Source organism: Molossus molossus, unplaced genomic scaffold, assembly GCF_014108415.1.
Source record: "Molossus molossus isolate mMolMol1 unplaced genomic scaffold, mMolMol1.p scaffold_m16_p_3, whole genome shotgun sequence".
Classification (NCBI taxonomy): Eukaryota; Metazoa; Chordata; class Mammalia; order Chiroptera; family Molossidae; genus Molossus; species Molossus molossus.
This window is the reverse complement of record NW_023425366.1, coordinates 123,956,351-123,973,602: the sequence shown is the minus strand read 5'-3', so window position 1 is coordinate 123,973,602 and position 17,252 is coordinate 123,956,351. Positions and strand designations below refer to the sequence as shown.

The following is a 17,252-nucleotide window of genomic DNA, read 5'->3' as shown; positions in this document are numbered from 1 at the left end:
TCTTCTTGAATTTTTTGAAATAGTTTGAGGAGAATGGGTGTTAGTTCTTTTGAATGTTCGGTAAAACTCCCCCGTGAAGCCATCCAGGCCTGGGCTTTTGTTTGCTGGCAGAGTCTTGATTACCTCTTCAATTTCCTTATTTGTTATTGGTCTGTTCACGTTTTCTATCTCTTCCCAGTCCAGTTTTGGGAGACTGTGTGTTTCTAGAAATTTTTCCATTTCGCTTAGATTGTCGAATTTGTTGCCATATAATTGTTCATAGTAGCTGTTAACAATGTTTTGTTTTTCTGTGGTGTCAGTTGTTACTTCTTTTTCATTTCTGATTTTGTGTATTTGGGTTCTCGCTCTCTGTTTCTTGGTGAGTCTAGCTAAGGGTCCATCAATCTTGTTTATCTTTTCGAAAAACCAGCTCTTTGTTTCATTGATCCTTTGAATTTTTTTTTTTTTTTTTTGGTCTCTATGTCATTTATTTCTGTTCTGATCTTTACTATTTCCTTCCTTCTATTTGCTCTGGGGTTTTCTTTTTGTTTACTTTCTAATTCTTTAAGTTGTGAGGTTAGACAGTCAATTAGAAATTTTTCTTGTTTCTTGGGGTAGGCCTATAGTGCTATGAACTTCCCTCTCAGATCTGCTTTTGCTGCATCCCATAGATTTTGTGTTGCTGTGTGTTAATTTTCATTAGTTTCCAGGAAGTTTTTAATTTCTTCCTTGATCTCCATGGTAACCCATTCATTGTTTAATAACATGCTATTTAGCCTCCATGTGTTCCAATGTCTTTGCATGTTTTGTTGCAATTTGGTTCTAGTTTCATGCCATTGTGATCAGAGAAGATACTTGATATGATTTCACTCTTCTTGAACTTGTAGAGATTTTGTTTGTGTCCTATCATGTGGTCTGTCTTTGAGAATGTCCCATGTGCACTTGAGAAGAATGTGAATTCTGTAGTTTTGTGGTGTAATTCTCTGTAGATATCTATTAAATCCATTTGGTCTAGTGCTTCATTTAGAGTCTCTGTTTCCTTGCTAATTTTTTGTCTAGAGGATCTATCCAGTGGTGTCAACGGGGTGTTGAAGTCCCCTGCTATGATTGTATTGCTGTCGATTTCTCCTTTGAAGTCCTCCAGAAGATTTTTAATATATTTTGGTGCTCCTATATTGGGTGCATATATGTTTACCAAGGTTATATCTTCCTGTTGGATAGATCCTTTCAATATTATGTAGTGGCCTTCTTTGTCTCTAGTTATGGCCTTCATTTAAAAATGTATTTGATCAGATATGAGTATTGCTACCCCAGCTTTTTTTTTTTTTTGCTTTCCGTTTGCTTGGAAGGTTATTTTCCATCCCTTCTCTTTCAACCTATGTGAGTCTTTTGTTGTGAGGTGGGTCTCTTGTAAACAACATAGATGAGTCATGCTTTCTTATCCAATCAGCTACTCTGTGTTTTTTTATCGGAGCATTCAGTCCATTTACATTTAAGGTGATTATTGATATGTACTTATTTATTGCCATTTTTGTTTAGTTTGGTTATATTTTTCTTCCTATTTCTTCTATTAATTACAGCAGTCTTTTTAACATTTCTTGCAGTGCTGGTTTGGTGCTAATGTATTCCCTTAGCATTTTTTTTGTCTGGGAAGCTATTTGACCTTCCATTTTGTTTCTTTTTTTTTTTTTATCCTCACCTGAGGACATTTTTTGCTATTTTGTTCAGATAGAGTGGGAGGGAAAGAGAGAGAGAGAGAAACATCGACGTGAAAGGGACACATCGAGTGGTTGCCACCTGCACGACCCAAACAGGGCTGGGGACAAACTGCAACCAAGGTACGTGCCCTTAGCAGGAACCAAACCCAGGTCTCTCCAGACTGCAGGCCAACGCTCTAACCACTGAGCCAAACCGGCCAGGGCTTGACCTTCTATTTTGAGTGACAGTCTTGCTGGGTAGAGTAGTCTTGGATTCAGATCCTTGTTTTTCATGACCTTGATTACTTCATGCCATTCTCTTCTGGCCTGTTGTGTCTCTTGTAAGAAGTCAGCTGAGAGCCTTACGGGGGTTCCTTTGTAGGTAACCTGTTACTTATCTCTTGGTGCTTTTAGGATTCTCTCTTTGTCTTTAATTTTTGGCATTTTAATTACTATGTGTCTTGGTGTGGGCCTGTTTGGGTTCTTCTTAGTTGGGGCTCTCTGTGCTTCTTGAACTTGAATGCCTTCTTCCCTCACCAAATTAGGGAAGTTTTCTGTCACTATTTTTTCAATTATATTCTCTAACCCTTGCTCATTTTCTTCCTCTTCAGGGACTCCTATGATGCAAATATTATAATGTTTCCAGTTGTCCCACAGTTCTCTTAAGCTGTCCTCCTGTTGTTGTTTTTTTTAATCTTTTTTTTCTTTTTGGTTTTCTGATTGGTTGATTTTTTTCTACCCTGTCTTCTAATTCACTGATCCGGTCCTCAGCTTCCTCTACTCTGCTGTTTAGACCTTCCAATGTGTTCTTTATTTCTGATATGTCATTCTTGATTTCTTCTTGGTGGTTTTTAATTTCTAATTGCTTGATTTTTGACATCTCTATGTCCTTACTCATGCTGTTGAGCTTCCTCAAGATCATGGCTCTGAATTCTAGCTCTGTTAACTTGCCTAACTTCTCCACATTTATCTCATTTTCAGTAGAGGTCTCTTGTTCTTTCATTTGGTTTTTATTTCTGTGTTTCACCATTTTGGCTATCACAGTGGGCTTTGGAGCCTGCCAAGTTTTTTTTGTGGGTGTTGGTGTTCTGCTGTTTGTGGCTCCCTCTCCCGGGTTTGGATGAGCAAGGGAGGACCCACGTTAAACACCACTGTCAAGTCTTACTTTCCTGGTTAGAGTTGCTAGCCCAGGAATGGTACAGTTATCCTCTAGCTTTTTGCCTGGAAGCTATCAGTAGTGATTACTTGAAGAGTTTTGCGTTGTCAGTTGAATGAAAAACTCGCTCAGGTGCTCAGCGTAAGGGGATTTCCGGAGCATGGGGTAGATGCTGGTTGTTAGTGAGCCTCAATTTGCATTTCAATGGCCCACAGGGTGGGGTTGAATCTCTGAGGGAGGGGCCGCTGCCTCTCCCCAGAGCCCTGGGAAGGAGCAAGATGATCACTGTCCTGCGTGGCTGCAACTCAGCAAAAGCTCTGAGCCCCCTCCAAATCCTGAGTGTCCCCACACAGTTCCAGTCCAGTCCACCCTCCCTCTGCTGGAGCCCAAAGTGAGTGGCTGTGGCTATTTTAGCATCTGTCCTGGCTCTGCACTGTGGAGCCACTTGGGAGTTTAACCCGAGGGCGCTGCTCACAGTTAAGGCCTCTGCTGTCTGTGGGCTCCCAGCCCCCCTCTCGCGCCTCCGCAATCCTACCAGGATCGAGTCAGTGACCCTGGTTATATGATCCTCGCAAGCTGCTTTTCTATTGTTTTCTCCCATTGATTTGTCTGTGTGTTAGTTGTAATTCCAGTTTGGTCCTGGGAGACGGTCCGTGTAGCTGCCATTTATTCTGCCGCCATTTTGGAAATCCCTCTTCATTCAGATTTTAGAAGGTTAACCAAGACCAATGGTTTCCCTATAGGAAAATCTGACCCCATTCAGATTACTGTCATTAGTCAACCAGATCTTTAATAGGCTGCAGGAAGGTCATAGGGGCTGACTGCTGGTTATGCCTAAATTCGAGACCACCTTATTATATAGGGCTAGGCCTCTCCGACCCAATTTCCCAGGCCCCAAATGCTGACAACTGTACATGGGACCAGCCCAAGTTAACTTTGGGGGATATCCAGGGGCAAGGGACTTGCATACTCCCACCTAAGTATAACCTCCAGCAATACAAAGCAGATGAGGTTTAGATCTCCTTTTCCTCAAGCAGGGAAGACTCTGTGTGGCACTAGGTAAAACCTGCTATTTCTATGCCAATAATTCAGGAATAACACAGGGACAGTGTTAGTATCCTTAATGAGAAAAAAAAAGTCAATGATTGGACTTGTACGTAAAACCAGTGGGGATGTAATAACTCCATTCTGACCCTCAGTTACTGCACGTATATACCCTGGCAGACTCTTTTTTGCAAACATAAGGGCCTTGAGAAACCCAAAGAAAACTATAAAGATAAGGAGTTAATGATGACCTTGGGGAACTCAGAGGAACCATGAGAAAAAAGAGATTAATGGCTGCCCTGACCTCTAACAAGCTCCTCTCTCTTCTTCTCTGTATCAGCCTCCCCCTTAACGGTGCCAAAAGCAGCACCAAGAGAATGTTGTTGTTTTTTTCCCTGTAGTTTGTGCCTTTAAAAGCAGGCAACAAAGAAGGCAGGTGGCTGAGGATTTGGGGATGGGCAGGGGGAGGGAAGGCCCCCCAGCCCACCGGTATAATAAAGTGCTCCTTTACAATTCAGCTGTGTGTCTCTTGTTATTTTGCTGACAACTTACAACAGGGTGCTCTGAATGCCCCGTTAAAGGTCATTAATAACTAATGCTCCATCCTTTTCTCTGCTTGGAAGGATCTGTTAACTCAGAGGGTTATAGGACCAACCCTAGAGGACACAAAGTAGAACTCAGGAGTTGGTCCTAAGGATTTTAGGTGGAGAGGAGTCGATCCTGGAGGGGAAGGGCCTGCAAAGACAAGGAATCTCTGATACCAGCCCTGGGGAGGTTCCAGACTGGCTGGAAAGAACGCTGTCCAGTGTAGGCTGCAGCTTGAGTCCTGAGGGTTCTGTGCCCAGAGCTGCCTCCAGAGAAGGACCTGTTTTGTTTTTTTTCTTTTTTTTAATTATCCTCACCTGAGGACATTTTTCCATTTTTTTGTTCAGATAGAATGGGAAGGAGAGAGAGGAAGAGAGAGAGAAACATCGACATGAAAGGGACACATCGAGTGGCTGCCTCCCGCACGACCCCACCGGGCCGGGGACAAACTGCAACCGAGATACGTGCCCTTAGCGGGAACCGAACCCGGGTCTCTCTGGACCGCAGGCCGACACTCTAACAGCTGAGCCAAACCGGCCAGAGCAGGACCTGTTTATCTTAGTCCCTCAGCTTCCCACCTGCCCACTGGACTGACTCTATGTTCCCTGAAGGGGATCTGCAAATGTTCAAGTGTTGCAGCCCAGGTCACCCTTCTCAGAGAGAAAAGATTCGTGAAGGTCTGGAAGTTTGAAGATGGATAGTTGGGGGTGGGAGGGTAGGGAGGAAACAAGTACAGAAAAATATAACCATGGTAGAATCTACATGGTGCACACATGGATGTTTACTGTACAATTCTTCCAACTTTTCTATTTGTTTGAAGTGTTTCATATAAAATATCAGGGGAGAGAGAAAACAATTGTCAGGCAAATAGTAGGCACTCCCAAGTATAAGACATGGGCAGTGTAATCCCTTTCTAGGAGAAGGGGATTTCTAATGGCTGGAGAGGGCAATGTTATCCTGAAAGATGACAGATTGCAGGTGAAAATACCTGCAAACATCCAATTGAGGAAGGAGAAACTTGGACCACACCCAGAGGTGATTAGTAACTTTGGCCACCCAAAGCTGTTGGCCCTTTGCTTGGTGATCTTTTCTCGAGTGTATTCTGCCCCTCCTGAGATCTGGGCCTTGGCCAAGAGTGGAATTCACCCTGCCACCTGTAACCCCTGAGGGGAGGGGCAGGATAAAATGTTCCTGATCCTGCCTGACAACTGACTCTAAGAGATTGATCATGTTTGCCCAGGAGGTGAGGTTCACACGATAAAGAGCAGGGGGAGGGCTTAGACCTGATATAAAAGATCTGAAAGATTCTGGGGGGTTACTTTGTACCTGAAACTGACAGGTGAGGGGTGACAGAGGCCTGGAATAAGGGGAGACAAGGATGCCTGGATTTGGTTTGGGGGAATTTAAGCTGATCAGGAGAAGAGCCTGCCTGGATTGAATGGCAGAGGGGAGAACTGGGTGTCAATTAACTGGGGCATCTATATCTGGGTCTCAGCTCAAGGACTGGGGACCCTCAGGGGTATGGACATGGCCAAATCTGTGCTAGTGGAGAAAGAATTATGATAAACAGACCAGGCACCTGGGATCTAATATCTTGAGCTAGTCCCAACTCCTACAACTTTTGACCTATCCCACCTCCACCAGAACTGCTTGGAAACTGGGGTTGGCACAGTTTCTTCCAACCCTGCCTTCACCCTCCAGGTGACACAGAGACACACATCTAAATGCTCTTTTCCTTCTGAGACCAGGATGAAGCTAGGAATTTAAACTATGTCCCAGGTGTCCCATAAGCCAGGCCAATCTACCCCAGGTGGACTTCAGTTAGGTTTTCTCAGACTCCTGGTTTGGTAAACTCAACCATTTCTATGATTTGAAGATTTCTTCTACTTCTTTTTTTTTTTTTTAATTTATTTATTTCAAGGGGACATGGTGAAAAGGAGGAAGAGGGAAAAAGGGGGGGAAAAAAGAAGGGGAAGGGGGAAAGTAAGAAAAAGTGAAGAAGAGGTGCTGCCGCGTCCGTTCCAACCTCCTACTTCTTTAGAAAATTCCTCTCCTGCTTCATGCCAGGAGGGAACAATGTTTGACCCAGCTTAATCCAGACAGAAGGTTAGGGTTGGTCTTCTGGCTTGGGACAGAAGAGGAGGGGTAGCTACAGGCAGACCAGGGAGAGGCAGAGGTGTTAAGGACACGGAAGACAGAGTCTGCAAGGAACAAGACTAGAGACTATGCAATCCTTTCAAAGCCAAGACTGGGTCGGCTAGGTCTAAGTTTCAACCAGAGGTCACGGGTGCCTGGGTAAATGAAGTCCCAAGGAAAAGGGTAAATCCTCACTCTCTCCTTTCTTCCCATTCCAGCCCCAGGATGTTGACCATTGCTCTTCTTGCCCTTCTTTGTGCGTCGGCCTCTGCCAATGCCAGTAAGTGAGAAGCCAGAAGTCCAGTGCCAGAGTCACTGCTGGTGGCCAGGGCTTTCAGAGACGGGCTTGCAGCGGTGGGAACTGGGCTGTGGGGGGAATATGGATGGTAAGAAGAAACTGAGCTCTCAGGGAACTTCTCCCCCCATCTCTTCCTTCCCCTCCAGTTCAGGCTAGGTCCTCCTCCTACAATGGAGAGTATGGAGGCGGTGGCGGACACCGATTCTCTCACTCTGGCAACCAACTGGACGGCCCCATCACTGCCATCCGTGTCCGAGTCAACAAATACTACATCGTAGGGTAAGATTCTCTGAGTTTCTGTGGTTTGTGGACCTTCTAGGATCTTACTAAATTGGGAAGTTCTCAGACACTTTGGGTCACCCCTGTTTCAATCAACAAGTTCCAGGGATAACACGGTATGTGAAAGATGTTAGAGACTGGCTGTAGCCTGTGTGGGTCAGTTGATTGAGCATATTCTCATGAGCCAAAAGGGCCCTGGTTCAGGGCACATGCCTGGGTTCCCAGTAGGGGGCCTGCAGCAAGCAGCTAATCAATGTTTCTCTCCCCTTTCCTTCCTGTCTCTAAAATCAATGAAAATATTTTTTTAAAAAAAGAAAGTTGTTAGAGGCTTGGATTCGAAAGCTGCACTGCCGAAACCTCTACAACCCAAACCTGAGTGACCCTTGGTAAATCATACACCATAAATTCTCAGGGGCCTGTAGGTTGTCTACTTTGGCCCCCAACTGAGGTTTATTTTTTAAAAAATTTTTATTGATTGATTTTAGAGAGACAGACACTGATTTGTTGTTTCACTTATTTATACAATCATTGGTTGCTTCTTGTATGTGACCTGACTGGGGATTGAAACTGCAACCCTGGCCTATTGGGATGATGCTCTAACCAACGGAGCTGCCTGACCAGGGCCTGCCCGAGGTTTAAATTCCCTCTGGCATCCTCCATCTTTGCGTGAAGGCTCTCCTAAAACATGTATCCTTCTGACCCTGGATTTGCACTCCCGGACAGCAGAGACAAGTCTTTCCCTCACGAGAGCCTTTAGGATGTTTGAAAAATCGCTTTGCTTCTTTCAGGTAGGGTGTGGGGGTACAGTGGGAGATTAGCCTTCAAGCTCAAGCTCGGACACTGCCTGAGTGACTCTGCGCACGTTTTCCCTCTGTGAGCCTGTGGTCAAAATGAGGAGCTGGAGTTTCCTGTATGATCTCCAAGGGCTCACCCAACCCTCACGTACTGTGGGACTGGCAGGAGACTCATCATCCCTGTCACCCGTTTGAAGTTCTCAGGGTGCAGACCAAGAGGTCTTGAGTTCTCATTACCATACTCAGTGTCTCCCTTCCTTCCCTCTTCACCCTGTCCCCAGTCTTCAGGTGCGCTATGGCAAGGTGTGGAGCGAGTATGTGGGTGGCAGCCAGGGAGACTTGGAGGAGATCTTTCTGCACCCTGGGGAATCAGTGATCCAGGTGTCTGGCAAGTACAAGTACTATCTGAGGAAGCTGGTCTTCGTGACTGACAAGGGCCGCTACCTGCCTTTTGGAAAAGACACAGGCACAAGTTTCAATGCTGTCCCCTTGCACCCCAACACGGTGCTACGATTCATCAGTGGACGATCTGGCTCCCTCATCAATGCCATCGGCCTGCACTGGGATATCTACCCCAGTGACTGCAGCAGCTGCTGAGCCCCAGCCTACTCGTAGGTAAGGGCAACACAGTGGGTGTGTGTAAGAACCCCCTTACCACTAACCCCCTCCACATGGCTCAATTAAAAAAATAAAAGGGCATGCATGGCTAAAGCTAGTGTGTTCGTGGGTGTCTGCAGCTGGGATCCACCTCCTGACTCTGGGTATGGATGTGTGAATCTCTCTTGGCTCTCTGTTGGATGTTAATCTGGGGAAGAGTGGGGGGATGAGGGAAAGGTGTGAAAGTCTTGGGCTTTTCTTCATTATTAATCAAAAGGAGGTAAGATTCTGATTTGCACCAACTCCTTTTTCAAGGATAGCTCCTGAGAGTGTTTACCCAAACTGGAGTTCTGAGGCTGAGGATAAGGCCTCGTTGTGACTTACTGCCCAAATCCAAGATGTTCCCCTCTCCAGCCCTTCTCCCCCTTGTCCTCCCCTCCCTTGAGATAGCACCTCTTCACCAAGGCTGTTACTTCACCTTTTTTTTTTTTTTACCTTAACCTACTCACTGTGTGTGGGTGACCTGGACCATTATCCTTCGTTATTTTCTAGAACCCACCTAACTCCTGAATGTGTCAAGAACTCTGCCTATTACCCAGCCTAGTTCCTTCCCACCTGTACCCATAAGCTCTGATGTCCTTGCTTAGCTCCTCAGAACTGAGATTCCTTCCTTAGGAAGCCACTACATCCTCACAGCTTCTATGCTGCCAATACCATCCTCCAAAAAGGGCATTCCAAAGTGGGGGGTTTCCATGAACATAGGGTGGGTCAGTGTTCAGGGAAAGCGTTAGAGTGACTGGATAGATTCAGCAATATAAAGTGCTTTGAAAATAATTCTTAGGACTCTAGTTCCCAGTCTTCCTTCCTCCCTCCCTTCCTTCCTTCCTCCCTCCCACCCTTCCTTCCTTCCTTCCTTCCTTCCTTCCTTCCTTCCTTCCTTTCTTCCTTCCTTCCCTCCCTCCCTCCCTCCCTCCCCACCCGAGGACATTTTTGCATTCATCTTCAGATACAGCAGGAGGGAGAAAGGGAGGAAGAGAGAGAGAGAAACATCGATGTGAGAGAGACACATTGACTGGTTGCCACCCGCATGACCCCATGACCTCAACCGGGGCCGGGGACAAACTGCAACCGAGGTATGTGCCATTAGCAGGAACTGAACCTCAGACTCTCTGGTCTGTGGGCCGATGCTCTAACTGCTGAGCCAAACTGGCCAGGCTCATGGATGTTTCGATGTTTCGCTGTTTCTCTGTTTCTCTCCCCCCACCCCCACCTCCCTTCTTCTTTCTCTAAAATCAATAAAGGAAAAAAATTTTTTTTTAAAAAGGAAGAGCCCTGGCTAATTTGCTCAGTGGTTAGAGCATCGGCCTGCAGACCAGAGTCACAGGTTCGATTCCGGTCAAGGCCACCTACCTTGGTTGCGATTCAGTCCCTGGCCCTGTTTGGGGCCGTGCAGGGGGCAACCAATCAATGTGTCCCTCTCACATGGATGTTTTTCTTTTTCCCACTCTATCTGAAGATAAGTGGAAAAATATCCTCGGGTGAGGATAAAAAAAAAAGGAAGAAAATGACTATGAGTGAAGATATTTGCTAGTCTGTATGGGGAGTGGGTATGGAGTAAAACTTGAGGGAGTTAATACCTAACCTTTACTTGTTTAGTTGAATAAGTAAAGCTACTTGCTGTATCAGATTTTACTAGAGAAAGAACCAGTAGGAGATATACATACATACATATATACATAAAAATGTGTATTGCAAAGAACTGGCTTCTGCAGCTGTGGAAGCTGGCTAAGCAAGCTGAACTCTGTAGGGCAGGTCAGCAGTCTGAAAATTCTCCTGCCAGAAACCTTAGTTTTGCTCTTTTCCCCTCTACAAATTAATTTGTTAGGTTATCAAAATTTATACTATTAGTAACTTCAAAAATTTCAAGCTTTATTGATGTATAATTGACAAATAAAATTGTAATATATTTAAAGTATACAACATAATTTCATATATGTATACATTTTGAAAAGATTCCCAAATCAAATTAACACTCCATCATCTCACATAATTATCCTTTAAAAAATTTTTGGTGCACTTAGGATCTACTTTCTTGGCAAATTTCAATTATACAATTGTACAACACAGTATTATCAACTATAATACTGTGCTACATCTTAGATCCTCAGAACAACCTTATAACTGAAAGTCTGTACTCTTTTACTGACATCTCCCCATTCCCTGCACTTGCTAGTTCCTGGTCACCACCATTGCATTCTGTTTCTATGAGTTTGACTTTATACATTTAGATTCAATGTAGAGCGATAACATACAATATCAGTTTGCTCTTAAGCCTTTCAATGGACTGGATGAGGCTCACTCGATTATCCAGGATAATGTTTACTTAAAATTATTTCAGATGCTAACCATGTCTGCAAAATAGCTTTGTACCACCTAGATGAGCTTTGATTGAATACTGTACCATAGCCTGGCCAATTGACACATAAACTACCTGTTATACCTGATAAAACTTAGGAGGACTAGGGTGGGGAATCAGGTATAAAGATTACTGAGTAATGTTGGGAACCTAGCTATCAAAGGTCCCAGTGAGTTGACAGAGTACTTAGGAAACCTAAATTCTAGCTCCACTTGGCTTTATGACCTCAGCCAAATCTCTTAACCTCTCTGGGTTTCAATTACCCATTTGTAAGTTGAGCTTATTTGGGTCAGATGCTCTCTAAGACCTATCTCTCATCCTAGAAATCTAAATTCTAGGAATTTAATGCTAGATAAAAATAACTGGCCTCATTGTCTGGTGGTTGAAGGTTATCTGGAAATAACTGAGATGTGAATCTGAAGAAGGAGGTCTCAGACATGTAGTCTGAGATGGCCTAGAATGGGGACATGTCTGGACTGGCTACAGCCTGAGGTCTCCTCACATAAGAAGTGCTCTGGATCATGCCTAGAGTGAAGGGACCAAAGGCCACCAGCTACAAAGGGAGCCCAAAGCTCTTCTGATGAGATCTGAGAGTAGAAAGGTAATCTCTCAAAAAGAAGACTCGCCCTGGCCCTGGCCAAGGGCATGTACCTTGGTTGCAGTTGGTGATGTGACCAGTCCTTATTTGGATCATCATGGATTCCACAGTGGCTGGTACTGAATCCTCAAGCTCCCACTGCAGAGGGGAGCAGGGAGAGAGCCATGCCAAGGGAACACAAGGCCAGGCCTCTCGAGCAGCCCCAAGAAGAGAGCCCAAGCTGCACAAGCTGATGCAGTCATCAAGGAGATGGCTGAGGTCAAATCCCTAAACAGCAATTACCAACAAAATCCAACTCTGCAAGTAATAGAAGACTCCCCTTAGACAACAGTTCATGGATTTCAAGAAAGTTTTGACTGGTTGGGGTCGTGAGGGTGGCAGCCACTCGATGTGTCCCTTTCACGTCGATGTTTCTCTCTCTCTCTTCCTCTCTCTCCCTCCCACTCTATCGAACAAAAAATGGAAAAAAAATGTCCTCAGGTGAGGATTAAAAAAATAAATAAATAAATAAAAAAGAAAGTTTTGGGCCCTGGCCGGTTTGGCTCAATTGGCTCCGCAATTAGAGCATTGGCCCGCAAACTGATGAGTCACGGGTTCAATTTCGGTCAAGGGCACGAACCTCGGTTGCAGTTCATCCCCGACCCTGATTGGGGTCATGCGGGAGGCAACCAGTTGATGTGTCCCTCTCACATCAATGTTTCTCTCTCTCTCTCTCTCCTCTTCTACTCTATCTGAACAAAGATGAAAAAATGTCTTTGTGTGAGGATTAAAAAAAAAAAGTTTTGAGCCCAATAAATTCAAGTTCAGCCAATGAAAGTGTGTAGTGTATAATCTTTGGTGTTATGAATTTGGACCTGTGTGTGCTGGGGAAGGATAGCAAATATAGATCAATATTAACATACGGCATATGAGAGAACATTTAAGGATCATTTCAGGTAGAAAGACTATATTAGCACTCATACATTTTTCAGGGAAAACAGTAGGGAAAGATGAAGAATGGAAGAGGCAACTAACATTTATTGAGCATACATTATGTGTTCAGGTACTCTTCAAAATTATCTCACTTAAATGTGACAACAATCCCGTTGGAAAGTACTAATATTATTCCCAATTTTCAAATGAAGTCACTAAGACAGAAAGCAGCTGATATGCTTGTAGGGGGTATGAATCACACAAGGGCTGATGTCAGAGGTCATTGTGTCCCCTTCCCCACCCAAATTTACACCCATGACTATTCCCCAGTATTTAACAACTAAGCAAAGTCAAGCAAAAAAAACATCTTTTCTATTCTCTGCTTCAGTTTGCTATCAAAAGGAAACTCACCCAGAAACCCTCTAATTCTTGGTAGAGCAAATTAACATGAGATTTGCTGGACTTAGTACAAAACTAGAGCTCATGCCCTGGCCAGTTTGGCTCAGTGGTTGAGTGTCGGCCTGAGGACCAGAGGGTCCCTGGTTCGGTTCCCGCTTGGGGCATGTACCACACACACACACACAAAAGCAACAACAACCAGAGCTCATAAAAATTATATTACTTCATTTAGTCATTAACAAATATTTCTTAGGTGCCTATGACATATCAGGTACTCTGCCAAATGCTGTTACTTGTCCAAAGTCATAAACATAGTATGTAGCAGAGTCAGGATTAATCAAGTACTTCTGATGTTGCAAAACCTGATCATTTTTCACAATGTCCATGATTTTCGTACATCTTAGAAACAAGATCTTTTTTTTTAAATCCTCACCTGAGGATATTTTTCCATTTATCTTCAGATAGAGTGGGAGGGAGACACATGGATTGGTTGCCTCCTGCATGACCCCAACCAGGGCCGGGGACCAGCCACAACCAAGGTACGTGCCCTTGACCAGAATTGAACCCATGACTCCTTGGTCCGCAGGCTGACACTCTAACTGTTGAGCCAAACCAGCCAGGGCAGAAACAAAATCTTACAAGGAATTCCAATATGAGGATTACATAGTTGAAAAACCATGTCATGTTTTGACAAATACATATACCTGTATAACCCAAACTCCTTTAAAGATATAGAACATTGCCCTGGAAGGTTTGGCTCAGCAGTTAGAGCTTCGGCCCGCAGACCAATGAGTTGTGGGTTCAATTCCGGTCAAGGGCACGTACCTTGGTTGTGATTCGTCCCTGGCCCTGATTGGGGTCGTGCGGGAGGCAGCCACTCGATGTGTCCCTCTCAGGTTGATGTTTCTCTCTCTCCCTACCACGCTATCTGAACAAAAATGGAAAAATATCCTCGGGTGAGGATTAAAAAAAAAGATTAAAAAAAAAAAAAAGATATTGAACATTACTACCACCTCAGAAAATTCCCTTTGTGCCCTTTCCAATCACTTCCTGCCCCCAACGCCCAAGAGGCGACCACTCTTCTCTTTCATGATACCCTAGTTTAGCCCACTCTGCATTCAATCTGTTGTGATATTACCTATCATGTAGACTGTGTCACTGCACACTTATGAGAGAGTAAGAGTGAGAAGGTTGCCCTGACCTGTATGGCTGAGTTGGTTGGAGCATCATCCTATACACCAGAAGGTCTCTCACACCTCTCTCTCTCTTTCTCATCAATGAAATAAATAAATATTTAGAAAAGGCAAATAACATCTTGGTTATTATTATGAAAATAGTTTTAGTTTTGCAGAGGCCAGGGACCCCAAATCTTGAGAATTCTTGCTCTAGGGATTACAATAAAACAATATGCTGTTTTATTTTAAACATTAATAATATACTATTCTTTTATGTCTTCTCAAGGTAACCTCTGCAAACAAGCCTCATCAATCCAGTGAGCACATCAAACTTGCCCATGCACAGCAGCCACCAAAGCTAACTTCAGTCCTCAGTGCCTTTTGGCCCGACTGGCCCAGCTTTCTGGCTAGCTATGGTGCCTTTCATGAAGGCAGCGATTTTCAACCGGTGTACTGCAAGAATTTTTAAAACATGCAATACCTCACTATTTAGGTCAGGGACACTGACCTCATTTCCCTTAGAAGATTGTCAAATAAAATTTTAAAATGACAAGAGCCAACACAAAAAGAGCCATTTGATGTGAATGAATAAAACGTATACCTAATTTTTTTTTTATCAGATCAGCAAAAAACAGATTTTGGGTGTGCTGCAGAATTTTAGTAATCAGTTTGTGTGCCATGAGATGGAAAAGGTTGAAAATCACTGATCTAAGGACTCCTTCTTCTCTACCTGGCCCTCCAAGTGTGGTGCTCTCTTCTCCAGCCCCCATTCTCTTGATCACTGCCACCGTGCCTTTCATCCCAGGTGGCCCTCACTGAATTTTCCCAGGTTTGAAGAACAGACTCATCTGCCTCATCCAATAGTCTTTTTCCAATTTGTATGGCATAAATGCTATGTTCTACTTTTCTCTGCTCTCCTTTGCCTTTTGAGGTCTGGTTTGGAAATTTTAAAAAATTCATTTTATTTCTCTTTGGATATCAGGTGTTTAACAACCCTAATTTCCACCAGGCAAATGCAGATCTTTTTTTTTTTATCCTCACTTGAGGACAATTTTCTATTTTTTGTTCAGATAGAGTGGGAGGGAGAGAGAGGAAGAGACAGAGAGAGAGAAACATCGACGTGAAAGGGACACATCGAGTGGCTGCTTCCCGCACGACCCAACCAGGGCCGAGGACAAACTACAACCGAGGTACGTGCCCTTAGCGTGCCCTTAGCAGGGAACCGAAACCAGGTCTCTCTGGACCGCAAGCCGACGCTCTAACCACTGAGCCAAACCGGCCAGGGCCAGATGCAGATCTTGATACCCACTCTGTTTATTGTCTGTCACCATCACCCACTCCCACATTCCTATCCCCATAAAAGACAAACTCCAGGAAAACAGGGACCATGTCTGTCTTATTGTTTACCATGGTATCCCCACCACAGGACAGTGGCTCGTACGCTACAAGCAAATAATACACTGTGAACTGAATTATCTTATTGTGTTTGAATGTCAGGTTTTAACAACCCTAATTTACACGAGGCAGATGCAGATCCTTAAACCAAACCTAGGAGGTGGGTTCAACCATTATTGTTTCTTAAAATCTGAGGAAATGGAAGCACAAAGAGGTTAAATTTCTACTGTGGGCGGCTTGGCACCAAAACTCTGTACCTGAGCTATTTATTTATCCTTAGAACTCCTGACTCCCTGACCTATGCTCTTTGTTTCTTTCCTTTTCAAAAAAAAATTATGTGATTTGCCCTGGCCGGTTTGGTTCAGCGGTTAGAGTGTTGGCCTGTGGACCAGGGAGTCCGGGTTCAGTTCCCTCTAAGGCAGTAGTTCTCAACCTCCCTAATGCCCCGACCCTTTAATACAGTTCCTCATGTGGTGGTGACCCCCAACAGTAAAATTATTTTCGTTGCTACTTCATAAATGTAATTTTGCTACTGTTATGTCTTAGGTGACCCCTGTGAAAGGGGTCGCGACCCACAGGTTGAGAACCGCTGCACTAAGGGCACGTACCTTGGTGACAGTTTGTCCCCGGCTCTGGTTGGGGTCGTGCGGGTGGCAACCAGTTGATGTGTCTCTCTCACATTAATGTTTCTCTCTCTCTCTTCTTCCCTCTCTAGCTGAAGATAAATGCAAAAATGTCCTTGGGTGAGGATAAAAAAAAAAATTATGTGATTTGCCCTGGCCAGTCTAGTTCAGCAGTAGAGCATCGGCCCGCAAACCAATGAATCTCGGGTTCAATTCTGGCTAAGGCCATGTACCTCGGTTGTAGTTTGTCCCCGGCCCTGGTTGGGTCGTGCAGTAGGCAGCCACTCAATGTATCCCTTTCACGCCAATGTTTCTTCTCTCTCTCTCCCTCTCTTCCTCTATCTCCTTCCCACTCTATCTGAACAAAAAATGGAAAAATGTCCTTGGGTGAGGATTAAATAAATAAATAAAAATTATATGATTTTTAAAAAAATCCTCACCCGAGGATATGTTTTTATTGATTTTAGAAAGAGGAAGAGAGAGAGAGAAACACTGATGTGAGAAAAATTGAGTGGTTGCCTCCCACACGCACCCTGACTAGGGATCGAACCCATAACCCAGGCGTGTGCCCTGAATGGAAATTGAACCTGAAAACTTTTGGTGTACGGGACAACACCCCAACCAACTGAGCCATGCATCCAGGGCTGGCCTATGCTCTTTCCGCTATTTCTGGCAGGTATCTTACCAAATATCTAGGGACTGGCAACAAATGTGGAAACCTGAATAGCCCTTTCTGAAGTGCAGGGAAAAACCAAACTGCCAATCCTCTAAGTCAGTGGTTCTCAAAGTGTGGTCCAGGAAATACTGGAGGTCCCTGAGACACTTTCAGGAGGGGTCTGCAAAGTCAAAAGTATTTCATAATAAAACTAAGATGCTATTTGATTTTCCCCCTTCCCTCCCTCCCTCCCTCCCTCCCTCCCTCCCTCCCTCCCTCCCTCCCTCCCTCCCTCCCTCCTTCCCTCCTTCCTCCTTCCTTCCTTCCTTCCTTCCTTCCTTCCTTCCTTCCTTCCTTCCTTCCTTCCTTCCTTCGTGTATGGTGGCGGTTTTAAGAAGCTGTACAACTGACTGAATGCAGAAGCAGATATGAGAATCTAGCTATTTTCTCTTAAGCCAGACATTAGATTTGTAAAAATGTAAAACATCTTTGGGCAGTTTTGCTCAGCGGTTAG

The 17,252-nt window shown here is 44.4% G+C and overlaps 1 protein-coding gene across 1 annotated transcript; it reads left to right on the top strand.

Moving 5' to 3' along the window:
* The first annotated feature begins 5,793 nt into the window (after positions 1-5,793).
* On the top strand, positions 5,794-8,659 carry ZG16 (zymogen granule protein 16). The gene is made up of 4 exons (XM_036280065.1): positions 5,794-5,800; positions 6,816-6,877; positions 7,042-7,174; positions 8,250-8,659. The coding sequence occupies exons 2-4, from the start codon at positions 6,823-6,825 to the stop codon at positions 8,563-8,565; spliced, it is 504 nt and encodes a 167-aa protein (XP_036135958.1). The 5' UTR covers positions 5,794-5,800; positions 6,816-6,822; the 3' UTR covers positions 8,566-8,659.
* The last annotated feature ends 8,593 nt before the right edge of the window (positions 8,660-17,252 follow it).

Coding starts and splice junctions, on each gene's coding strand:
- ZG16 (XM_036280065.1), top strand. CDS start 6,823: ATGTTGACCATTGCTCTTCTTGCCCTTCTTTGTGCGTCGGCCTCTGCC. Junction 6,878..7,041: donor GTCGGCCTCTGCCAATGCCA/GTAAGTGAGAAG, acceptor CTTCCCCTCCAG/TTCAGGCTAGGTCCTCCTCC. Junction 7,175..8,249: donor AACAAATACTACATCGTAGG/GTAAGATTCTCT, acceptor CCCTGTCCCCAG/TCTTCAGGTGCGCTATGGCA.